This window comes from Trachymyrmex septentrionalis, unplaced genomic scaffold (assembly GCF_001594115.1).
Source record: "Trachymyrmex septentrionalis isolate Tsep2-gDNA-1 unplaced genomic scaffold, Tsep1.0 scaffold8, whole genome shotgun sequence".
Taxonomy (NCBI): domain Eukaryota; kingdom Metazoa; phylum Arthropoda; class Insecta; order Hymenoptera; family Formicidae; genus Trachymyrmex; species Trachymyrmex septentrionalis.
The window spans coordinates 1,817,196-1,843,396 of NW_017305987.1; the positions used below are offsets into that span (position 1 = coordinate 1,817,196).

The 26,201-nt window shown below is 31.5% G+C and overlaps 2 protein-coding genes across 3 annotated transcripts; one reads left to right on the plus strand and one right to left on the minus strand.

Annotated features, from left to right (window-relative positions):
• The first annotated feature begins 15,116 nt into the window (after nt 1–15,116).
• LOC108754555 (PHD finger protein 14) lies at nt 15,117–22,426 on the plus strand. 2 transcript variants are annotated; one of them, XM_018496963.1, is made up of 14 exons: nt 15,117–15,325; nt 16,692–16,853; nt 18,216–18,458; nt 18,531–18,742; nt 18,824–18,978; nt 19,074–19,348; nt 19,423–19,878; nt 19,936–20,227; nt 20,296–20,518; nt 20,653–20,834; nt 20,934–21,072; nt 21,144–21,397; nt 21,500–21,608; nt 22,193–22,426. In XM_018496963.1, the coding sequence occupies exons 1-14, from the start codon at nt 15,283–15,285 to the stop codon at nt 22,211–22,213; spliced, it is 2,766 nt and encodes a 921-aa protein (XP_018352465.1). In that variant the 5' UTR covers nt 15,117–15,282; the 3' UTR covers nt 22,214–22,426. The 2 variants fall into 2 exon arrangements, with proteins under 2 accessions (XP_018352465.1, XP_018352467.1); XM_018496965.1 differs by having other exon boundaries at nt 18,219–18,458.
• Nucleotides 22,427–23,040: 614 nt separating this feature from the next.
• On the minus strand, nt 23,041–25,227 carry LOC108754556 (methionyl-tRNA formyltransferase, mitochondrial). The gene is made up of 6 exons (XM_018496966.1): nt 24,822–25,227; nt 24,498–24,695; nt 24,284–24,403; nt 23,751–23,929; nt 23,475–23,663; nt 23,041–23,315 (listed from the first exon to the last, which is right to left on the minus strand). The coding sequence occupies exons 1-6, from the start codon at nt 25,043–25,045 to the stop codon at nt 23,134–23,136; spliced, it is 1,092 nt and encodes a 363-aa protein (XP_018352468.1). The 5' UTR covers nt 25,046–25,227; the 3' UTR covers nt 23,041–23,133.
• Between the last annotated feature and the right edge of the window lie 974 nt (nt 25,228–26,201).

Sequence of the window (26,201 nt, forward strand, 5' to 3'; positions counted from 1 at the left end):
TTCATCACTTTTACAAGTACACAAATATTGTTAAATAATTCTTACATTTATCTTTAGAAAATACTTAGAAAGTTGCAGTGTAATAAAAAAAAGAAAAAGTAAGAATCAGTATTTAGCCATATGTTCTTAAAATTTTAAAGAAAAGAAATGCGTAGGACTCAACCGTGTTTACTGAGGATAAAGAAATTAGATAAAACAGAAAGTTACTGTTATATTGAAGATATATCATCAAACTTCAAAGTACTGTCCTGTGTGAAGTTAATATTTCATTTTCAGAGTTTCTGTTCACAAAGAATTCTGAACTTTCTAATCCGATTGAGAAAGAATTCTGACAGTTATTGATCTTTGATTATAAATGCGCTAAAATATGTGAGAAAGTGAAAAAGAAATCTTACGGAATACTCAATGCAGCGCATAATAAACTTATAGTTTTCATATAAAGTTAATGAATGTTCTCTACTGAAAGATCAAAGGCGCCACTGCCCCTAAACTATCCTAGAAAGTTATCAACATTGTTTCCAACAAGAATGTAATAACCATGTAATATAAATTATTTCGCGAAAGTGAGAGCATGTAATAACAATTACTTGCTAACATTAATAAAACGACTATATAATTTCGTCGGACATTTTCATGTGGCGGACGTTGCAATGCAATGTCGTAAATGAATTAATACATTAAATGCAAGCATGCAAATAAATTCTCTAAAATTAAATAAAAATTATTGCGCGCGCACACGCAATATTTTCAATTTAACAGAAAGTGCAATCGTGATATCTCACGCTGATCGATAGTCTCGAAGTCTGAGACTTTCGCTTCCCGCGGCCACGATCTGACACGTATGACCTCGCGGCGAGTCCACTTCGCAATTAACGAACTTATAATTAGCGCACGTCATGCGCTGACAACTTTCCTCAGTTCGGATTACGACCCTTCCTGTCAGCGACAAACGCGTGTTAGCGTGTTACTTCGTCGGCAATGTCAGATAATAATTGTTGCGTGCACGCTTATACAATATGTACTCGGTCAAGCTTCCGGTTCCCACCACAGCGTTAACGCGAGCACGATGGATCGATAAACGTATTTTCGTTTGTCAAGCGTATCGTGTGTTTTTATTAAATAAAATATAAATACAGCAATCGGATAGCGATGCAATCCATATTTATCGAAAGATCAACAAAATTTATCGTTACAATAAAATATCATAGTATAAAAATTATGCAAGCAATACTCCGGAACGTTAAAACAGAATAAGGTAATTATTCGTTTAATATAATCTACCGTTCCTTTCAAATATAACCTGGAATAATTATATTAAAAGTGAATTTTGATTAATTTTATCTCTCATGTTAATGAGAATACGCGTATTATTTAAAACTTTAGAAAATGAAATATAATATAATACTAAAATGATACGGTATTTTTAATAACAAAAACGTATAGTAGTTCACGTATATCTTTTCTTTTATAACACTCGTAGTAAAATAATAAAATACGTATAGTGTAAGATGTACTCTAAACAAAGTGCATCAAGCTATATGACACCGTAACGATAGGGCTCTATTTCAAGGGCAGTTAAGCTCTAACGACATATGCCTTGCTTTTCACCTTCAGAAGGATCAGTATACCTATAGCAACGCGAGTGCAGGCTAAATCGGATAATGAAAGTAGGTATTTTCTGGAAAATATGTTTCATCGGGCTAGCTAAAAATTTTCGAGAGACTAATTGTTATTCATTTTCTTTTGTAAATATTCTTTAAATCCGGATATAAAAAAGTATTTGTTCTTTTTGATAATTACATGGAAATTATTGCATATAATTTGATGAGAAAATTTGGCATTTATAAGGATGTAATTATCAATAAGGTAGTATTGTGTAAAATTTTTATATTTATACATTCAAGAATTTTTTTAGAAGTGAAAAATTGAAATATTGTAAAGGATAAACGTAGAATTAAATATGGGTTAAGCAAATATAATATTATGTGGAAAATATCAAAAATTTATGTGCGATATAAAATCCTATTATAGGTACACATTTTTCTGAAATATTTGATATTTTGTTGCGCAGCTACGGGTTATGAATCATAACCGTTATAGCAACTCCGCCGTACGTAAAAAAAATCACTATTTTTTCATTTTATAAGTTGTACTCGTACTTATAATGTAATATCGAAATTAGAAATATTGAAATAGTTAATTATACCTTGTATGTATTTTAAAGATACAATGAAATCATATAAATAATTTTTAATAAAGCTTATAGAAATTAGCTTGTAGAACATAAAATAATTATTCATATACGTGTAATATATATGTATATAATCCACGTAATGGATATGTATATCTTCATATATACACGTAATGGATATGTATATCTTCATATACTATACATATCCATTACGTGGATTATATACATATATATTACACGTATATGAATAATTATTTTATGTTCCACAATTCCTATAAGCTTTATTAAAAATTATTTATATGATTTCATTGTATCTTTGAAATACAAAGTATCTCACTGAAACTACAGTTTTTAAATCACATAGAAAATAAGGAAAATAAAATATCTTTTTTAAAGTAAAAGCGTAAAGAATCAGATCAATAATCGAGCAAATAAGAATGTAATAGTAACTAATTAAAACATTATTATTGTATATAATTGTACGTTTCAAAATATCTTTTATCGATGATAGGCAATTTTATTTATATTTAAAGTAAAGATTGTAAATTTTTATCATATGAATTGACAATATTTTTATTATACAGGGTATTTGAAAAGTCCTGGACTCCTATGTCATGAAAAGTAAACATTCCCGAGAAAAATGTTTCATACAAAAGTTGTATAGTTTAAAATAGTCTATTTACTGATCTTAACAGTTCAATCTTAGGTGAGGCCAAATCGACTTTTTTAAACAAAACATTCTATTTTTTATTTCAGAATCTAATAGCTGATGTAATTTTAAGTATTACTTTGGATAAGATTTATTAAAGTCAAGGTTGAAAGTTATTTCTCTTCTTTCCATTTTTGCACTAAAAATTCATTTGTACGGAAAAATAAAAATAAGAGATACAAATTCTAATAGTTTTGATCTTGACAAATGTTATCCAAGTCACGATCCTGAACAACATTTAAGAGGTTTTAGCCGTCGGTCAGATATCTTTGGTAGTACTAATGCTGGTGATACTGTAACTTTCAAGTCTTATAATTTAAAAAGTGCTTAATGTAATTTTGCAAGCTTTGTAACTTGAAAAGTACCGAATGGAAAATAACTTTATTATAGTGTTTTGAAAAGCTCTTGATACCAGCTATTGGATTCTGAAATAAAAAATAGGATGTTTTGTTCAAAAAAATCGACTTGACCTTGACCTGACCTTGGAAGCGCCATCTAAGGTCAAACTGATAAAATTTTTTTATTTACTTTATAAAAATGCCAAATATTGCCAATCTCAAATATATTTTATATATTTTCAGAATATTAAATTCTTAATATCAAATTCTGTTTTCATATCCGTATCCGAATCCGTTTCCGTTTCCGTTTCCGTTTTCATGTCCGTTTTCGTTTTCATTTCCATTTCAGTTTCCGTTTCCATATCCGTTTTCATTTCCGTTTCTATTTCCATTTCCGTTTTCATTTTTGTTTAAAAGTAGTTATACAACATTAGTGCTTCAACTAAATGTATTTTCTGTTTATGATTGGAGCAAAGATTTCACATATTTTTTAAAAAATAATTAGTATTACTTTGATAAGTTTGATAAATCCTAAGTAGAACAAGTCACGATAATCAAAATGAGAATTTATTCATTAGAATGAATAAAAAATGATTGAAAAATGACTTTTAATGATCATTTTGGAGTCATTTTGATATCATAATGACTTGTTGTTCTGCTTGGGATAGATTTGGAATAGGAAGTCATTTTTTTCTTGCTCTCTGTATGAGGAGCACACATACAAACGCGTATAATAATTTATGTAACGGTTTTTTCTGAGAGGAACATGCATACTAAGTGCCATTTTTTAAATCTTTTTTTAAAAAGGTACATTTATTATTGATTATTTAAATATCCGCAAACTTCCTTGGCGAATCTCACGCTTTCGAAACAAACATTTCGCCGTTGAAACAAATAACGAAATAATTTTGTTGCCAAAGTTCAGCTGGGGTAGGTCCATTTGTTGCAGCGGCGGCATGCATTTCGATCTCGAATCTCGAATAACGAAGGCACAGCTTGGCCATTCTTTCTCATTTTGTCGACGGCGAAGTCAGCGCGTGTTCGTTAAGACGGACGGTAAGAATCCCGGCGCAGTCGTCGCTGATTGCGCAGTCTAATTATAATTTCCGGAAGGCTCGGGTAATTAGCATTCAGCAGCTGCAACGAGCAACGTTGCACGGCTGCGCATCTTATTATATCGTCTTTTGTTATACAAATGCCGGACGCGTTTGAATCGACGCGATGACGGCATCGAATAAAAGACGGCCATTCTCTCCCATATTTCTAGGCCTTCTTGCTTATACAACTAATAATTATTACAAAACGGCGGTGTGTATCGACTCAAAGGTGTGGGAGCAAACAAGTCGAGGAAATATGCCCCATTAGGCGTAATTACTTCAACGAGAAATGTACGATTGCCACACCTGTCGCCATGCGAGAGAACGCTGCAAACGTTTTGCAGGTAATGACATTTATCATGGATATTATTCACGTTAAGTGACGACTCGTTTTACTCGTGGCGCAAATTACATTGATGAAGTAATCGTCTATTTCAATGAAAAGTTCTATAGAGAATCAACATAACATATATAAACGTATCTGCGAGATGGACATTTCGTGGACAGTAAGCGTTGATATAATTATCTCAAACAATATAGTCTAAAATCAAAACATAAGCTGTATTTTAGACGGTTCCCAAAAATGTCTTAACATTTTTTAAACGCCCTTAAGACATCTTATGTTTTGATGTTGGACTTTTTGTTGTTTGGGATATCAATGAACCAAATCGCATCTATCATTCCTAGTATGCTTAAGCAGTTTTGGATCCTTGTATTCCTGAATATTTAATTTTTAATTTCTATGCCTTAGCAAAAATTAATAGATTATTGAATTCGTTATTCTTGGCTCTATATATCATTATGATTTTTTTATTAAATATTGTGAATTTTTTAGATTCTTTAACTTCTTAATCTTTCAAAAAATTAAAAAAATTTTTAATATATTTTCGAAGATTTCTTCAGATCTTTTTAATTTATATCCTCGTGTTCTAAGTTCTAATATTATATATTAATTGCATGTATTAAGCGAGTAAGTTCTTAAAGTCTTAAGTGATAGGATTGAGTCTAAGACCGGTACCAAGTCATCTCCCAAAAGGCAATGGACTCTTGTATGTATATTTGACTACACCGCCTGTGAGGAGGCATTGATCTTGCAAAGGGTTCCACTAGCAGACCGATTAGTTAGTGTTGTATGTCGATCGTTGCTTGCTCTCAGAAATTACGTCATCGGTACACAAACGCGACGCGCCGATTGCTACCGCAGCTTTCGACGCCTTTAATCGAGCATCGAAATCGCACGTGAAAACCAACCAGCAAAACTGCGGCCGGCGGAAGGTGCTCCATGAAACATTCATAACTTCCGGCACTGGTTGCGGTTACCACTCCGCGGGCAAGTCGTATACGCGAACGCACGTGTTAGTGATATGTGCAATCGTGTCGGTGAACGTTGTACCGGAGGCTGTCACTGGTCTAGGGCTAACATCGATTTCAATCTAGGGTCGCTTCGCTCCGAGGTCCTCGCAATGAAATCGAATGTACCGGTTTTACGAGATCGTTCGGGCATACTGGGATCGTGGCACTGGTTTATGTTCAAAGGCACATTGCTGTATCGTAATGCATCGTCATATACTTCACACGTATACATATTTTGTCACGTACATATAGAATACTTGAGTACCTATATACAGGGTGTCCTAATTATTGACACTCGTGTATATCCTGATGGAAAAAAATCGCTGAAATTGTTGGATTTGACAATAAAATAAGAAATAAAAATGACTGAAATATTGTTGAAATTTTTTCATCATGAATAATACTTTTAATATTAAAACACCATGAATTTTAACAATAATTAATGAAAATTAATAAAGATTAATGAAAAATACCGAAAACTAATGAAAAATATTTAATATTCATACTAATTTATTCGGAGATATTGAACACCGAATTATATTAAAATACCATGAATCCTAAAGATAATTACTGAAAATGCATGAAAAAAAATGAAAAATAATGCAAGACTTGTAATATTTCTACAATTTGTTATACATTGAAAAATTTTGAAATATTATGAGTTTTGAGAAAAATTAATGAAAATATCTGAAAAGTAATAAAATGAGAACAAAATACACAATATTTTTATAGATTTGTCAATGAAAGTTATTTCCGAAAATGGAAATAGAATAATTAAAATGTTGGAATTAATAGTTGAAAGATTGTAATAAAATTTGCTGAACTATAATAATATTGTAACAAAAAACTTTGAATTTGTATAATAGGTAAGAAATTGTTAAAATATTCTGTATTAATTATTATAAGTGGATAAATACTGATTGTTGAGTTTAAAAATGTAACAAATAAATATACGTATGTAAAGGCAATAAAAAAATGTATATGAAAACAATATAAAATGTAAATGTATATGAAATGTAAATAATTTTTTAATTTCTTAAAATATATTAAATTGTTTATTTTTTTCTAATTTTAAGATTGCGATTTGGAGTACTGTCATTATGATTCACTTGTAATACAATTGTAATACTGAATTTTTATGAAAAATACTGAATTTTAATAAATTTTGCTGAATAATTCGTCATTGCAGTCTTCGACATTACATTCGTCGTACAGTCTTCAATGATTTTCATTGTAATCTTAATTATTCAAATTGAATTGTTAATGAAATTCTAATGAAATAATACTGAAAGCGGGTCAATTGATAGAAATTTTAATATAAAATTCAGTAAATTTTGGTAATATTTCATCATTTTTTATTACAATTTCAGTAATATTTTATCATTATTCAGGAAAAAATTTCCATCAAGATAGGTAGAGCGAACTAAACTGATTGTGAGTCAAAAAGTCCTCTATCATTTTGCAATTTCTGCAATTTTGATTTTTTGCCCAATAAGTAAAATGTCTAAAATCAACGCAGAAGACAACTCTAAGATATCATTAAGAGTTTTTTAAGAAACATGTCAGATATTTCATAAAAAAACTTTAAAATATATCTTAAAATCTTTGTCTTATGTATCGATTTTACCCGCTTATTCAACAATATTTAGTAATTAACATTTTGTTAAGTATTGAAAAAATTGCAAAATGATACAGGACTTTTCGTTTTGTTAATTTAACTCTACATGCACACAAGCGCTGCGTCAATAATTAGTAAACACCTTGTATAATCGGAAAATACTAATGGATTCGAAGACATAAAACGTAAAAACATATGAAATTTTGAAGGTACATTTAATCTTCCGTCGAAAATATTGGACTTCAAAGGCATTTTTTGTTTAATTTCGGATGTATTTTTTAATGTTACAAACGCTCGAAATATTTGATTGACCAAAATCAGAAAATAATTTTACTATTTGACTAATCATAAGACTGTTTAAGAGAATGTAGTCTGAAATATATCAATTTAATTCTAAAGGAATAAGTAAAATATAATCCGACTTTTATAATAAAAAAATTTACTAAATCTTAATACTTATTTCTTTGAATAGTACTAACAAACGTTTACTTACAGTAAATAAATATTTACTCAATAAACAAAAATGATAGTTAAATCAAATTAATGGTTTTTATATCAAATAAATATATGTTTACGTTTAATAAATATTTACTTAAAACTATCTAAATATTTAAAATTTACATTTTTTTCATTGTATGATGATAAATCATGATATTCATTGTTAAAATATTTAAGATTTTCCATCGTAAAAGATTGAATAGTCTGAATGAAATATGAGGTCAAAATATCTCATGTTTCAGATATCGATAGATTTGTATGCAAAAAACAAAATATAAAAATATATAAATCTCCCAGATGAATCGAGTAATTAAATTTCCAATCTGCACGATTATTCCTGCGATTTATGAAATAGTACTTTTAGACAATTATTCTCTGCCACAGTTTTAACAATTGCTTCCTGCTACACTCGTATATTTCGCTCATAACCCCAAGCCCTTTTCTCGGTAACTTAATGAACGGTCGATTATTTCCAAACGATTTCACTGCCCCTAACGCGCATACCCTTGACAGATGGTATAGCGATAAAATTACATTTCACCTTCTTGGAAATTTGATGAGGGAACGATTACTTTATGGCCGACCCTAAACCCGAATACACTTCCCTCTGTACGTTTCGCAATAATGAAATTACATTTCGTCTCCTCGCGAGCTTCGAGAAACTCGATGAAGGAACGATTACTTCCAAACGATCCGTCGGCGGTAGTGAATATCAACGGGATATCCCGCCAACCCTGAGGTATGGGAGAGTCCGAGAAACTCGATAATCAATTTGCATTCGATAATCCACGATCGTTAAGACGGATGTATTCGGCGGAGCTGGCATCTCAGAGACCTCGAACTACCGGCCCGGAAATCGGCATGCGGATTAGATGCTTTGTCGTCGCTGTGGCGGCATGGCCTCGATCTACTCTGGTCCAGAATTCCCCAGTTTGCTTATGAATGGTTCATGTCGAGTTAACGTGCAGCCACGTGCATACATACGTATCTGCGCTCCGCGCATTCAGCCGCGCATGAATGTTTTACCCGACTACGGAAATTACGAGGAGCGTTCTGAAGATCAAGTACGAGAGAGCGAAGCTTGGGAGATTTGAGAATCTTAAGGTAATAAAGACGATATGAGAGAACTACGCTAGAAGATGATATTAAATATTCAAGAATTTAAAATATCAAAAGCTTTACAGATTATATCCAATTCATTTTTCTATAAGTTTTGAATTATTCAAAAATATAAAAAGTATATAGAAAATATAAGTTGGCCCACCCATAATGTCAAAAATTGTTTTTCTTAGACAATTATTAGCACGTATTAAAGAACAAAATTCGATTTTTATTGTTCTTTGTAGGAAAAAATATTATTCGCTCTCTAAGAATATAAAAAGATAACTACTTTAATTTTTTTAAATAATATAGTATGTTTTTTTTAATGTAAAACAATTTTCTTATACGTGAAAATATTATAGTTTATAATCTTCAAAAAGCGCGTTGAATACTGAAATTTATTAAAGACTATAAATCTTTGTTAAAATTCTAATAAATACAGACTGTTCAAAAAATCCCTCTTAAATATCTTAAAAAGTAAGCATTTCTGAGAAAAATGTTTCATACAAAAGTTGTATATTTTAAATTGTGTATATTTTAAAATGATCTATTCACTGATCTTATCAGGTTAACCTTAACTTGATATTAGTGGCATCACCTAAAGTAAAACTGATAAGATTAGTAAATAAACTATTTTAAACTACATAACTTTTGTAGGAATCATTTTTTTCAGAAATGCTTACTTTTCAAGATATTTAAAGAACTTTTTGAATACCCTGTATATTAACATTCTAAAAACAGATTATACACAATACGTACAATAGAATAGATTTATGTAAGATAAAATATGTATATGATTTTATTTAAAAAATAGAAGAAATTTTGACTTGCTCTGCTTGAAGAAATTGCTAATTGCCCCCTTTTAAAAGAATTGAATCAATTTTAAAATGTTAAGGAAGAATTTTTTAATATTTCTAATAATTGTAAAAGTAATAATTCATAGTACTTTAATAAATCATTTAAATCAATATTCAATAATATATTATAAAAACAGAGAATCCTAATTAATTATTCAAGTGTACGAAAACCCATAAATATATCCGGTGAAATGTGAAACAAGTTGTTATTTATTGGTAAGGATATTACGATTTTTATTTATTCTTTCAGTTATTCAATGTGATATTAAATATCTATTATCATATATTTAATCTTTTGCACTATTATTTTTTTGAAATAATAATAATCGAAATGCAGTGAGAGAAGAGATTTTGCTTAATGTGTAGAAAATATACATTAAAATTCTAAATTACGATACCTAGATGGGAACATATTTCTGACGCATACACAGAGCATAAACAGAACATAAAAGTCAGAAACAATGAAATATGCAAAAGGTATATGATTACATTTAATTATCTTAGTTATTTATAATATAACATTTCAGATCTCTTTTTTCTTTTTTTATCAGCTAATACAAAAAATATAGAATAGTATAATTTGATATGAAGCATTTCCGCTGTTTTTAAATACGAGATATTAGCTCCTTTATAAAAGCAAAGATATAATTTATTACAACATGAAGGAAGATTTAAAATGTACGATGTGTGTTTAATTAAAATGTATTATTTCAATGATTCATTCACCAATGCATACGAAAAGAGAAGAGTACTCTGCTAATGTTACCACATAATTGGCACTTCAGTGCAAAAGGTTAAATTATTTAAATTAATTATATGATCAAAATCCCCGTGATTGTTCATCGGCATGGAATCGAGTTAGAAAAAATAATGCCGCTCGAGGCAAAAGAAGAAAAGTATTAAATAAAAAAATTCCAATACTCATATTCTGTAGATATGTTTTACCATTATTTAATAATCCATACGTCGTGTATGAAAAATATGTGATATTGCAAATACAATACGCAATATATGGTCGATTAAATAATGTAAAAGACTCCATTCTTGTAATGTGCTGCGATGTTGCATTTATATAAACGTACCAACAATTAATACAAATATTAAAAAATATAACAAAAATTATTTGTGTCCCATTATATTTTTCTTAAACAAATAAACAATTTTTCTTGTGTGAAAATATACGACGTTTCCCCAGCTCAATTCAATTTTCGCATCGTGCAAATGCGAAAGACGCAAAGAATCATGCACATTCACCTTACCTGGAATTGTAAAATCGTTGTAACTCGACGTAAATGAGCATCTCGAGTCCAAATCGTCTCCATTCTGATGGCCTCATATATTGTCCCCTATAGAGAACAGAATGTCTATTTTGATCGTCGTCTCCGAAGTTGTTCTTTTGTGCATTTCCTAGCAAAAGATGTCACACTCATTCCTCTCGTGAATAATGTGACTATCTGTTGAAAATTAGAGACAACGATCATTATTACAAATTCATTATTGCTGTTAAGAGATATCAAAGGAAATGCAAGAAAAATATTTCTTTTGAATTCTACACAAAAAGAACGGTTCTGCTAAAGTATCTAAAAATTTAGCTAGATACAGATATATTAAAAATAATTTTGGATTATTAAAATAATTATGTAATAAAGTAAAATTATTTAATGAAATTATTATAATACTCAAATTGTTAGAATGTTAAAACTTTTTGCAACATTATCATTATCCACACAGCACATTTCATCCGAGTTATATCCTGGGAACGTAGAACATTCTTAATAGAACGTCGAACATTCTTAGGACGTCATCCCTTGGACATCCATGCTTTAGGCACTCTAATAATTATTTTTGATGGTCCAACAAAATTATTTTCAGATTTATAGCTAAATTTTTAGACACTTCATCAAAATCATTTTTTTTCGAATACAAATTGTTTCATTGAATATCTATATGTATAAAAAAATATACATACTTGTCTATTTAGCAAAGTAATGTGATTCAAATCGGTGTTCACAAGCTTGCGATATTCTGACGATAACTTTCCCACTCGCCTCTATTTTAATGACGTATGAGCCACATAAACGGGAGAAACATAGTTGCCCTTTCACGCAATTCTTAACAAGAAATGTTCACGCTCATTCCTGCTTTTGTGAACGTGCGTGAATCAAAATGGTACCTCGGCAACATTGAGTTACTTCCGATTCGTCTCGATCGAATAACGCGACTATCTGAAAATTGGAGACAATGATCATTATTGTAATTTATAGCCTGTAAAAAGAACATGAAAAACATTTTTTTCAAATTCTACAAGTAAAAATAGCGTAAAGTTGCCGAAATCGTACTGGCTCTCAAATCGCACTATTTCGCTTAAAAATTCAATTATTGTATTCATATACTTTCTTACGAGTTATTTAAGAACTATATGGTACTCTATTATTACTCGTTACTCGTGACATAAAGTGCAACAGGAGTGTTATTTACATAAATTAAAAAATCGTAATAGCGTAGTAATTGCTATTTTTTAACGTATTTCATAACAGAATTACAGAAGATGTAAGTTTAATAGCCTCAGTCTTGACCATTTGTCATGATTAAAATTATTATTAAAATTAAATTAATAGGATTAAAGTTTGCTTTACATTTTTTTATATAGATAAAATAAATAAAAGTAAAATAAATAAAAAATACTCTACTTTTCAAAATCGCACAACAATTTAACTTCTTAAATCGCACGTTATCTAATATTTTTCCATTTCTTACATTTTTATGCCATTTATTATTATGTAGAAATGTATATTGTAAATCTATGAAATGTTTATTTTGTTTCATGTAGAAACTCCTTAACTTACTTCTTGAAATTGTCATGTATTTTAGAAATTATGAAAAATATATTCTTAAGTTTTTAACAACATAATAAAATACAATTTTTTCCTTCCCTTATATAATTTTTTAATTTTTTGCATTATTATAATGTTTTAAATGAGGAATATCGGTATGGTGCGATTTAGGCAACAAAATTTTCTTGTTACCATACTGAAAAAATCCTCATTTTAAATATTATAATAGCGCAAAAAAATTATTAAAAAATTATATAAGAAAGGGAAAAGAGTACAGTTTATTGCGCTGTAAAAAAACCTAAGAATATTCTTCATAGTTTTTAAGTAAAAAGTACGATTTCGGCAACTTTACCCTACGTATACGTTGCTCTTAATGTAGATTTCCAATTCGTACTTCAACGAATATCTACGTAGGAGAAGAATATATATTATACCCACTCATTTAGCGACTCGAATTGACGTTCACGAGCTAGATCGCAATTCCCGACGATGACTTTTCCGCTCGCTTCTATCATCATGAACCCCATAAACGGAAGAAACGCAATTGCCCTTTTGTGCAATTTCCAACGGGAAATGTTCACGCTCGTTTTGTTCACCTGCTTTTAAACATGCATAAATCAAAATAATGTCTCAGCAACATCAGATCACTTCCGATTTGTCTCAATCAAATTAAGCGACTATCTGTTAAAAATTAGAAACAATGATCATTATTGTAATTTACCACTCTTAAAGAGATAAGAGAATGCGAAATAAATTTTTCTTTCAAATTCCACAAAGTACATATGTGTTGTTCTGCGTTGCTTTTAATATATATCATACATACCACTCATTTAGTAATTCAAATCGGCGTTTATGAGTCAGATTTCAATTCCTGGACGATTTTTCCGCTTGTTTCTACCTTAACGACGAATTAACCGCGAAACCGAGAAACGCGCGTGCACTTTTGCACAATTTTAATCACGAAACTTTTTCCGCCCGTCTCGCCTTTCGAACCGTAAACGGCGTGAATCATAGTGGAAGGGATAACACACCATAGCGTGAACTCGAATGGCGCTTCAGTAGCGGTAATGGTTACTTTCGATTTGCTTTAAATTTGAGCGCGCGGCTACTTCGGTGTGTCAGTGCCGCCAACGTACTGGTATAAATATATCGATAAATGTTTAATGAACATACTCCTTTATTAGATTCATTTTAATGAACATGTTCGTTTATTAGATACATCTTAATGAGAAATTTATTTGATACATTTAAATATATAATATATTATTAAATATGTTTCTGGCTATACATTTCAAAATTAATTTCTGGGGTTTAATTTGTAATAACAGGTCCGATGCGCAAACACATTTTGAACAAAATAATGTAATTTTAATTGTTCTCGAATATTGAATATAATGCGCAATATGTTTTATTCTTAATGTATGTATCTTTTAATTGAATTTAAGCCAGTGATACGCAACCTGCGGCTCAAAGTTTCTACGAATTATTTATTTGGGATGCAGAAAATAAAAATAACCTACACGGAAAAGAAATTAAATATAAAATCATATTTTCTATCTTTTTAGGCAAACAAAATATATATTATGTAGCCCCAAAGATTTTGTGTATTTCTAAAAACAATTCTCTGAAAATTCTTTAAAAAAGTAGCACTGAATTATAGGCAATTTAATTGAATTCTGAAAATATTCATATCAATAAAAAAAAAATTATTGTACTTGCATTCTTACCTGCCGAAATTGAATTTCTTGAGTGGGTATAAATCGGTATTGACGAGTCAAATCGCGATATCCCTTAGATTTGCTCGCCACGTTTCTATAATTTAACATCGAAGGTACTCTTATGTAACGGGAAATACATACCTATGCATTTCTGCATGATTTTAATCGCAATCAGCTGAATTTCAATGACACTTCGGCACTGTATTATTTTTATTCTAATGCAGATGCTCAGCTAAATTCAGTGTATTAGTGCTGCCAATATAGCGACGATAAACATGTCGTAATACTGAAAATGCTTCTTTATTAGCTTCAAGATTGATAAGAAATATATTTATTGATATATATATATATACACATGCTCTTAATACACATCATTTTTTTCTCTATGTATAAATACGTTTTGTAATTGACTTACAGTAGATATTTATAGATTAATCCATGCATGTTGAATTTGCGATTCTAATATCTTTTTTTCGCAGACAGATCAATCTCGCGTAGAACGGAAAGGATGAAAGTTCAAGGCTGCACAAGGATTTTATAATTAGCATACAGTAAAGTGGAAAATTAAATTCTGCTACTTCTCATCCTCTCAATACTCCTTTCTTTACTATGGATGTTATAATAATACAGTATCCAGACCTCTCAGTATATAGTGCAAAAATAACAAATGTTATTAGCATAAGTTTTTTTTCCTGTGCGTGAAAAAGATTGAACTTCCCGCGGAAGGATTCGTGCAACATGGCGCATCGGCGCCGCGTCGTCGGATGTATGGACGCCGTTGTGATCAGGATCAACGCCGGGTGAGACAACAATTCCACTTCTCTGCTATCATTCGATATCCCTGCGAACTTTGACTTGCTCTCGAGACGGTGAATATCCGAGGGAAGCTGAACGCTGCGTAAATACTTTTCAAGGAGGAACCGGAGGCTGTTCCGTTCCACCTGGTGTACAGTGTTCGTGACGAAGAAATGTCACAGGACGACGACGTCGGATTTCTGTACAAAACAATGAGTGAGTTGTGCCGATATTGTACGCGAATAATTCCCGTAATTGTGTTCCGTAGATGCGGTACTTAGGGATCATGTCGCGCCGGCCCGCGAGTAACATTGGAGTCGATGGTGTACAGAATAGTTCGCATATCTGAAATCCCATGAATTTCTTCTTGCCACTGTCAGATTCGAAAACCGAAGTCAAGCGAAAATTGCTTTGTTTTACGAGCTGTCTATCAAGATCTATTAAGTAGAAAATGATATAATCTAGAAGGAAACCAAAAGAACAATTTGCAGATTATTTCAACACTTACATCAAATAGATACATAATTTTCAATGATTAAACATGAGTACAGTGTATTCATATTGTATTTATGTTTCTTATGAATTAAGATAAGATCCAATTATTTGTGGATAATTTGAATTAGCTGAGCGGATCTCTTTTATACTGTATTAAGTACTATTTTCAATATTTAAGTAAGTTTCTTTTTTTCTATATAATATTTATTCTTCTATTTTGTCTTCTATTCTGTTCCATGATTTGTTACTATTATGATCTAATCTATCGTGAATTTACTGTTCAAATTATTAAGCAAACATTCTAAACAATATTAGTTGTATAATTTAATTAATGCATTGTACTAAATGCATTGAAACAATTACATGTCCTACAAGTAGATTTATTAATATCCATTGTATTTATAAACTGTAGTGTGGGTACTCTGTGGGTGATATTCTCTCTCTCTCTCTATCTCTCTCTCTCTTGCGCGCGCGCGCGCGCGTATATGGATGTTTATTCGTAGTTCTGTCATTACCGTTATTATTGCAATCGATACATTATTAAATCTACGTCAGCGTTATGATAATAACAAGCCGGTTTGTCCTTTGTGAATGCATAATAATAACCATAATCAAGTACTTTATTATTATGGCAACCTCATTTGCTGACACGTAAAATTAACCTAACGTATTATCGGTAATAGAACGCGCGCGCGTACCCGTATCACCCGTGGTTTTGCGAATGGTGTGTTTGACGGAGGGACTTTCCAAAAAATGTAGTTGCACTAATACGTTGGAATATTTGATTTAAAAGGGTGTAGATAGGTTGTGCGAAGAATTACTCCGATTTTGATAAAAGTTTTCCTGAGATACTATAAGATCATCATGACCAGCACATGTATGTTTAGAGAAATTAAGCAAACATAACCTAAAACTGCCTGTATTATACATTTCTTTTTTATAAAAATATCAATTCAATATGGCTTCCTTTGCGTTATTAATTATTAAATATTTCTGCGTATTAGCTTTGGGCTAATATACACCGACCAATGTTTTCTTGAAATACATTTAGATATTTAGCAAAAATCAATCTTACTACTCTTTGCAGTTGAAAGAGACCCCAAGAAGAGAAGGGTAAAACCGGTTGAATCAGCACAACAGTCTTTGATTGACTTTGATCTTGGTGAGAGCTCAGATGATAGTGATTTTAGAATCGAGGATCATTGCGAAGAATCAGATGATGATTCTGTAGATTCTAACGATGGAAAAGGTAAGCTAGTATTATTGATGCTGCGAGTACGAAGTATTTTATATAATACAGGGTCAAAAAAAGGTTTGACTACAAAGCTGTGTTCAGAAATTTTACCTAAATGCACCCAGATATTATTTATCCTTGTTGTTTACTGAGTGTTAAACAAGGATAAAATTATGTAGGGTATTTTCCAGTAAAAAAGAGAGACACAGTGTAACATATAGTGCATCATTATATCTTTATTTTATCAATGTTAAACAAAGATGAAATGATCACTATATTACACTGTCACATTATATCTATTACACGGTGTTTCTTGCTGGAAAGCATACCTAGTGATAAATAAATGATCCCTGACTGCATCTGGATAATTTCTAGATACAGCCCAAATCATTACCTAGATAACAAGTTGATGACAATATCAGCTTGTGAATAGCAACATATATTTAAAACAGGCCTGTCCAATAATTTGCTTGCGGACTGAAACACTTCCTCTCCGCTGTCTCAGTAGAGTGAGACGGAATGAAAATAATAAAGAATAAATGCCAAAATTTTGCCTGAATTCAAGTCTGTCTAAGCATCATAGAAAGAAGGAGCCAAAAGAGAGATCATTTCTTAATTTGCAATTATAGTAGGTATTTTTATTTTGTTTATTATCCCTGTCTATGATACGCAAAAATTTAATCAAATGTTTTGACCTTTAATCTGATCATCAATGATTTTTATAATAACTGATAATGACCAGATTTCTATGACGCTGAACAAATCTGAATTCAGATGGAATCTTGACGTCTATCTTTATTTTTGCTCCGTCTCGCTCTACCAAGACGGCGAAGAGATGGAAGCGTTTCAGCTCATGAGCAAAGTGTTAGATAGGCTTAATTTAAGAAAAAAAAATAAATTAGAGTGTTATGTACGTCTTATTTATTAAAAAGTTTCTGAATTAAAAGATTGTCATCAGTTGATGAGTTGAAGACTGCTCTATTAACTACCTAAAAGAATTATGCATGGAAAAATACTATTGTTGTAGCACCTTAAAGATTGTATCAAAACTGAAGGTGGTCAAATTTTGTTATTATTTTTGATATTTATTAAGATATAGCTAACATTCTAGAGTTTGGTTTTTTTTAATATATTTTACTGATAAAATTTAATAAACATAAAACCCCCTCCAAGTGCATAAAACTTTGCAATCATACTTTTTTATCATTTTGTATTTGTATATGTTGATCACATGGAAAGAAACAAAAAGCAAATTATAAAATACATATTATAAAATATTAATGTGAAAGTAGGCTTTGTTGTAAAAATAATACACAAAGAAATAAAGAAACTTATTAAATTTAGTAAACAATGGTTGTACAATATATGTTTTTATAGAAGAAGAAGATGCATCTGAAGAATCTGACGATTCATTGGAAGATCCATTATTGAGAGGAAAAGACGGTACTGGCTTAACTGTGGGAGATGTGATCGAGCAAGCTCGTCAACAAGCTCTGAAGGGTGCGCCTCTTGATGATAAACTAAATAAAGTACTAATTTGCTGTGGTTGCTTAGGAGACAGGAGTGATGATATAAACGAAATTGTAGAATGTGATGGTTGTGGAGTCAGTGTTCATGAAGGTACATTAAATAAAAACATAAATATACCTGTTTTTTTTTATTTATGTTTTACAAACAAAAATCAAATTTTAGGCTGTTACGGCGTATCTGACGTAGAAAGTTTTTCAAGCACTGATTCTTTATGCCAATCGGCACCATGGTTCTGCGAAGCCTGTAGCGCAGGAATTGAAGATCCATCGTGTGAACTCTGTCCTAATAAGGGTGGAATTTTTAAAGAAACAGATGTCGGAAAATGGGTTCATTTAGTGTGTGCTCTATACGTGCCTGGTGTCGCTTTTGGTGAAGTAAGTAAATCTTGTTCTACGTGATTTTTTATATTTATAATTTCTAAATATTATACTAATTTAAATATGTATGTATCTTAGGTCGATCGTTTGTCAAGCGTGACACTATTTGAAATGGCATATAGTAAATGGGGTGCAAAAACATGTTCTTTATGTGAAGATTCGTGTTACGCACGTACCGGTGTATGCATTGAATGTGATGCTGGAATGTGTCACACATATTTTCATGTAACTTGGTAATACTTTTATTAACAATACATTTGAAGATTATTATTTGTCACAATTTGTGTGTACTACAAATATAAAATACGAGATATCATCATTTTTATAGTGCACAAAGAGATGGTTTATTATCCGAAGCACACAGTGAAGAAGTCGATCAAGCTGATCCATTTTATGCACATTGCAAATTGCATTCTGATAAATCCCTCGTTCGTAGACGTAGGCGTAATTGGCTAGCTTTACAAATGCGTGCACAGTATCGGCAACAGATTTTGAAGCAACCTAATCATTTAGATTCAGATGAACAACGTAGAATTCAAAGAAAATTGGCCAAGCACAGACACAAATATTTAGCTCACAAAGCATCGCGTCCGCCACCATGGGGTAAGTTTTAATAATATTTCCTAATAAATATATATATATTCTTAAATACATTTCTAAATAGATATTAATTATAGTACCTACGCAAAAGATGCCACGTTTATTAACTACATCTGCTTCCGCTTGCCGTCAATTGGCACGAAAAGCCGAACTAATGGGTGTTGATACGGCTGCCCTGGAAGCACAAGAGTCTCAACTGGTGGCGTTAGTAGATGTTAGGAAAAAATGGCATATTGCTCCCGCTTTCAGCGTAGAATTTATTGGTTATTATTTGGATCGCAACTTACGCGTAACATCAATGAAGAGACGATTGCAAGAACTTCTTGACATTAACTCACAGTTATTAAATGAACAACAGAGACTTGATAGAAAATACGACGAAGTGATGAAGGATAATGAGGAACAGATTAGAGTGAACGTGACATTGAAAGAAAAAATCGATTTGTATCATCAAGTACTTAAATTCGCCGGTTTCGTGAAACCTCTGCCATCGATCGCCGATCTTGTAAAGCCAAGAATAGCACCCACGCTTGGTAAGTTATAGAGTTTAAATCTTTAAACGCAATTAGTACACGAAGAGCTTTCTACAGGTACAGGCTTAGGTGTGCCTACAGCAGCTGCCTTGAAGATGGGTGTTGGATTTCCACTCCCTGTGGGTAAAGGTGCTGAAGGTATACGTGAGGGTAGAGTGTTGAGCAGCCAAGCGCAAGAACAAAATCACAAAAGTGAGCTAACGACTTTACGACATCAATGCGGCATTTGTAGACGTTCGACTAATCAACATCTTCTCGCTAAATGCGACACGTGCCATTTGCACTATCATCTATCTTGTTTAAGCCCACCCTTGGCACGGATGCCTAAGAAAACGAGACAAATGGGATGGTATGTAGGAAAACAAATGTTTGACATTTTAATTGTTTCATTAAACTTTTTAATGTTGCAATTTGCAGGCAATGTTCCGAATGCGATAAGGAATCCTCAGGATCAGAAGTGGAACGTGTGGATACATCGGCACCACGTAAATTAAGACATTGTAAGGATGAGGCCAACTCGACGCCTACACCACCACAGGAAGTGCAAGCAGCCATGATACCAAACACGCCTACCACATCAAAAAATTCTGTCAGTAATGTAACAAACATTACTACTCCTGACACGCATACAACACCAAAGGTATTTTGATAATATGATATTACTACTCTACTACTGTTTATATTATACTTATTTTATAAATAAATGAAGATTTAACTCTAGGGTTAGTATAGGTATAAAATATAGCTATAATTTTATACCTAACATTTTAACAGCTAACTATTAAACCAGTGGGACCGCAACCGTCAACCGTAGAACCTACGCAAGTATCTGAGTCGGTATACAATCAACAATCTGTTAATAATATCACCGTAAGAGAAGGTTCACCAGAATACATGGTAGCTTCTGCGGATGGAACGGAAGTGATTTCTCAAAGAAGTGGGAAAAAAAGGAGAGGGTGCGAAATGATCGGAAGAAATAATTTATATGTTCATCGTATTTGTGCAAATCAGTATTAAATTATTTAATATACATATAAATACTCAATATTTCTTAGGGAGAAGCATAAAAGATATTCTCCAGATCCGATAACTGGAATCAAACAGAGAAAAAGAAAACATAAAAGAAAAAGTTTAGATATAGAAAATCCAGAAATTCAAAGCCAACCAGAGATTCATAGAAGGATTACAATAAAAGTATCTATTATTTTTCCACTTTATTTTATCACTACGTTGATTTGAACATTAATAACATTAATTAAATATAGATAAAACCAATTCGTCGACCGGAAGGACACACAGACTCGGAATCGAGCCCGCAAATGTTTGTGGCCACTTCGAGTACTGAAATTACATTGCCACCACCACCTGTGCCACCTCCGGCTGCAAATGTACCTCCAATAAATGTATCTGTGAATAGCAGTGGTCGACTGTCAACGGGAACGAAGAGAGGGAAAGATACGGACCTTATGACACAATGTAACGTCTGTGATACTCCCGGCACCAACCAAAATCTCGTTATGTTAGTATTACAACAAATGATAATTGGAATCTTAAAATTATAGACGTTAAAATTGTGAAATATTATTATGACGATTCTTTGTCGTGTATTTAATTCTTGCAGGTGTGACGAATGTAAGAAATGCTATCACTTCACGTGCTTAGATCCTCCTGTGAAAAAGTCTCCGAAAAGGAGAGGATATTCGTGGCACTGTGCCGACTGCGATCCTAGTGTAAGTTCATAAATTTTTACACTGACACCAATATTTTTTAATATTAGATTGATGTACTTTCTATTTTGTCTCTATATACACTTATAGAAGTTTTTAAATAGCACTACAATGTGTGTAAAAGAAATTATTTTTTATAACGTAGTTATAATATAGATAATAATTTCTCTTTTTCTATCCAACATTTAATTAAGAGAAAACTAATTGCACATACATTGACAATAGAAACACATACATTGATAGTAGAGCAATAAACTAAAGTTATGACAAAATATAAAGTACTTTAATCTATACATGAATAAATTGATTTTCTCGAGGTGAATCAAATAGAAAAGATAGATATATCATCTTACAAAAATTTAAAAATTAATATTACAGGGGAACAAAAAATTTTTTATCCAATGTAAATTAAATTATTATATTTATTTTTATTTTTTTGTGATGTACAGCAAAATAGAATGATATCTTGAAGCATTCTGAACTTCATTTTGTGTCTTCCGCTTATTGTCAATGTGGATATATCATTGGCATATTAAACATAATAAAAGAAAGAGACTTTTATAGTAAAAATATTTCTTTCATTTCAGGCCTCTGAAACTGAGACTTAATATCAACAATTTTCTATCTGCAGCTCCAATTCTACGTTTATATAAATAAGACATTCAGTGTTATTCTGTTTTTTTTTTTTTGTAAGCAGGGACTCAGACCGAAAAATTCGATTCGGATAACGGTCCGAGACTAAATCCAACTTTTTTTTACAGTTAACCGAGTCCGGCTGGATTTCGGTCCTTTTCAGTTTCTGTATTCGGTAATTATATAATCATAACGGTCATAGTTATCACCGGAAATTCAAAAGAACTGGAATCGACACCGAAATTGAAAGTTGAGTATTCTCGGACCAGCCAAAGTAACAACCAGCCGAAATTTTAATCCATAATGTAATTTCGGTCAGAGTCCCTGTTTGTAAGACACGAGAACACAGAAGAGAGAAACTTTGCTGTAATTTAAAGAAAAATGAATTCTACGAAAATCTACTGCAATTCCACTTAAAACTGATTTATTTGAAATTTAGCATTAGTTCACGCTACTTATTTCTCGTTATTTCTTTTACTGATTTTTTTCGTAATGCTTTGTAGTTTTATATAGGAATTCTACGATAAAAGATATTAAAATAAATTATTAGATATTAAATAAATTATTATATATAAAGAGAGAAATAAAAGGAATATACAAAAGAATATTTTCGCATGAGACAAGAACTTTGATATTATTTTACATGCAAAATCATCAGAAATGAGCAAAAAGCAATTCATCGTATTCAGTATTTAAAGAAACATTGACATATATGATAAATAATTTATTATTCTCACAGTAGTCACTGCGTTAATATTACATTTTGTACATTCTAAATTAAATTTTACTATTGTGTGTAGTAAATAAAAATTTAATATTCATTATCTGTTTCTCAATGAAATTGTCATATACATTTACAAAAGAATAGCATTGATGTCAGAAGCAGCGCTATAGATTATGTAACATTACTCTGAAATAATATCCAATCTTTCTTTCTGCCCCGTATAAATCCATTTCTAAATTGCAATGCACTCATAACTGAATGACTTTTCACAATTACTTTCGTTGTTGAGATCCAACTTGGTCCTTTACATGTCACAACTAACGCATTACTTTTCCGATCATATCTTGCGAAACCTGGAAGAGGCTTACCACATTAATCATGCACATCTCATCTTCAAATATACAATAATTATATTTTCAGATAATTCATTTTCTTCCTAGGAATAAACTGTTTCCAATCCTTGGTACTTACTTAGTATCACAGCGAATCATGCAGGAATAATGATTAATTACCTGGTATATCCACATTTCTTCCATCTTCCGGTTTCGACGTCTGCCGGACATCCAACAATTTTATAGTCACGCCATCAAACTTGGTTTTTAATGGGTACAATCCTAGAAGAGCACGCTGCAGATCATAAACGTTCTTCGCCGTCATCTCGTCCCATTTCACTAAAGAGGTCTTTGATGCAACTTTAGGTGCTACAAAATGTAATCGTCAAGAAATAATTTAAGTAGTTAAAACATTAATGTATTTTGTCACTTAGTATAGGAGCAAAGACAAATTACCATATGTTACACCCAATTTTCCCTGAGGCCTCGAAGAAGATAATACCTGTGGTAATTTTCCTATCACATCAATCAGAACATTCGCACCCAGCTTTGCTAATTTCATATTTAATTCTGGTCGAGTTTCATCTGCATGAATATCTATCTTTTCCTGTGTTACTATGTCTCCAGTGTCAAACCTGCAGTAACATAGAAGTAATAAAGAACCATCTATCGATCTAAATGGTGCAATCGAAATAATATTAAGATTGTAATATTCATTCTTCTACCAATAAAACTTGAAAGCAAATGACTATGTTTCTTTATCAACTAAAAAATTGGAAAAACAATGAAATATGCACATAATATCTATAAAATCTTTTAGAAAAAAGTAAAACCTCATTATTATATATTAATATAAACAAAATATGACTAAGATCTTCTATCACTGAAAACAATAAAAAGAAAATACAAGCAAGAGAAAATAGGCGCTTTAAACTATGTGCTGAGCTTTCAAAAACAATATTAAGAAACAAATTTTTAAAAGGCTTTACTTTTCTGCTATCCTCATGATTGTAATTCCTGTCTGTGTGTCTCCTTTCATTAAGGTATAAATATCTGGAGCTGCTCCTCTCCATCGTGGCAATAGACTATTATGAACATTTAACATACCACTGTGACAAAAAATAGATATATTAATAATATTATAACAATTTATAGACTGTGGATAAAGAGGTAGAACACATGTGAATAAATAAAGTGACTTACAGTGGAAAAGAATTTATAATATTTAATGGTATCAGATGGCCAAAGGCGACAACTATCCCAATATGAAAATCCTGTGGATTGTTTTCAAGGGGCCATTCATTAACAATGATTCCCTTCTCTTCTGCATACTGTACAACAACATTCTTTTTCCCTTTACACACTGATACGACTTCTAATCGACAGAGTTTCTTGGCTCTGCTGTAAATTAAAACAAAAGAACAATTTTATAAGTATATTTCACATTTTCACATTTATTCTATTATAATATTTAATTACCTATTAAATAAAATTTACAAATAAACTATCAGTAAAACTGGTACTAACTATTCGTTATACAAGTTTCGTAAGCTTTCCAGAGAAAAGTTACTCGTTCCGAAAAACAATACATTCCAGGGACCACCGGCTGGAGATGAATGTGACTGTCTCTTTCGAATGTGATGCACACAGTACGAAAAGGTTAGCTCACGTAATTTATCATTTCTCTTGAATGTTGCATGTAAGTGCAAGTGTATTTTTATTACACGTGTTAGAAATGTAACGTTCAACATATTATATTCTCACAAAGAAGATTTATGACTAGCATTATGTGGTAACGTGTAAAAACATTCGCACTGATACTACATATGTACATACTATGTGTTTGGAGTAAGACAAATAAATACGATACCGACATACACGGTCTTTTTCTAATCTATAAATAATCTAAAATAATTTTCATTCGTTAATTTTCATTCATTAAAAAATTTTCATTATCGTGCCTCATCAAACTTGCAGTATGGCGTGTTATAAAATAATCTTTTGTCGGTTCTTTATTTGCAAATTGAATAAGCGGCATACATATGTAATTTCGAGAGGTACTTAGAATATCACATAAGAGGAGAGCACGAAAAAACAAATTTAACAAACAGATCTATTTAAAGTAGAGTTCCTTAGAGGAGCTCTAATTTAAAGTATATACATCATTGACAAAATTTTTTTGTGCTCCCCATCTATGCTCCCTGTCTATCGAAGATGGCCGGCAATGGCCGGACCTGAGAAAATTTTCAACAAGGTTATCAACAGGACGAAGAATCTGAGAATAATATGCATTCTATCAATAATGGCCATTCTATAATAAACCATTAGTCATAAATCATAAGTTAGAAGTTGGAAATTGACCAACCATAATCATCAATTTCCAACTTCTAACTTATGATTTATGACTAATGGCTTATTATAGAAAGCGTGTTTGATACTGCCATTGTAGACCACACAGTGTATAGTCATATGGTATATTCATGGAGGATAATCTATGATTACTCAATTTCTGAGTCTACTCCTAAAGGTTCTACTCCTAAAGGTGTCTTTTCATGCTGATCCTCGGCGCTTATTTTAGGAATAGTTCATTTGCACTCCGTAGCAATTGCCCAATCACAGCGACTTCTGTTTAGGGAATTTTTTTTTATTTTTCTTTTTTAGTGCTGTAATTGGCTTATATGCAATTGCTATACACTCGCTTATTTTTAGCGTCAAAATATCATGTGATCGAAACTGACGCTTAATATTGATTAATTTTTATCACGTGATCTGCTTTGAGCTAAAAGTAAGCATTAGCATGAAAAAGTACCTTTAATCCATTAGTTTCACTACTACTACTGCCCATTGTAGATCATAATTCTCATCGTTTCTCCTCGAAAAATTTTTCTTTATTAACTTCGATGATTT

Bases quoted from the DNA above. Each gene is read 5' to 3' on its own strand.
- LOC108754555 (XM_018496963.1), top strand. From the start codon at position 15,283: ATGTCACAGGACGACGACGTCGGATTTCTGTACAAAACAATGA. The intron at 20,228-20,295 runs GTATGTAGGAAA...TGCAATTTGCAG, and splicing joins AAAACGAGACAAATGGGATG to GCAATGTTCCGAATGCGATA. The intron at 20,519-20,652 runs GTATTTTGATAA...ACATTTTAACAG, and splicing joins ACACGCATACAACACCAAAG to CTAACTATTAAACCAGTGGG.
- LOC108754556 (XM_018496966.1), bottom strand. From the start codon at position 25,045: ATGTTGAACGTTACATTTCTAACACGTGTAATAAAAATACACTTGCAC. The intron at 24,696-24,821 runs GTTAGTACCAGT...TTTAATTTACAG, and splicing joins CGAAACTTGTATAACGAATA to CAGAGCCAAGAAACTCTGTC. The intron at 23,664-23,750 runs GTAATTTGTCTT...TACATTTTGTAG, and splicing joins AAAATTGGGTGTAACATATG to CACCTAAAGTTGCATCAAAG.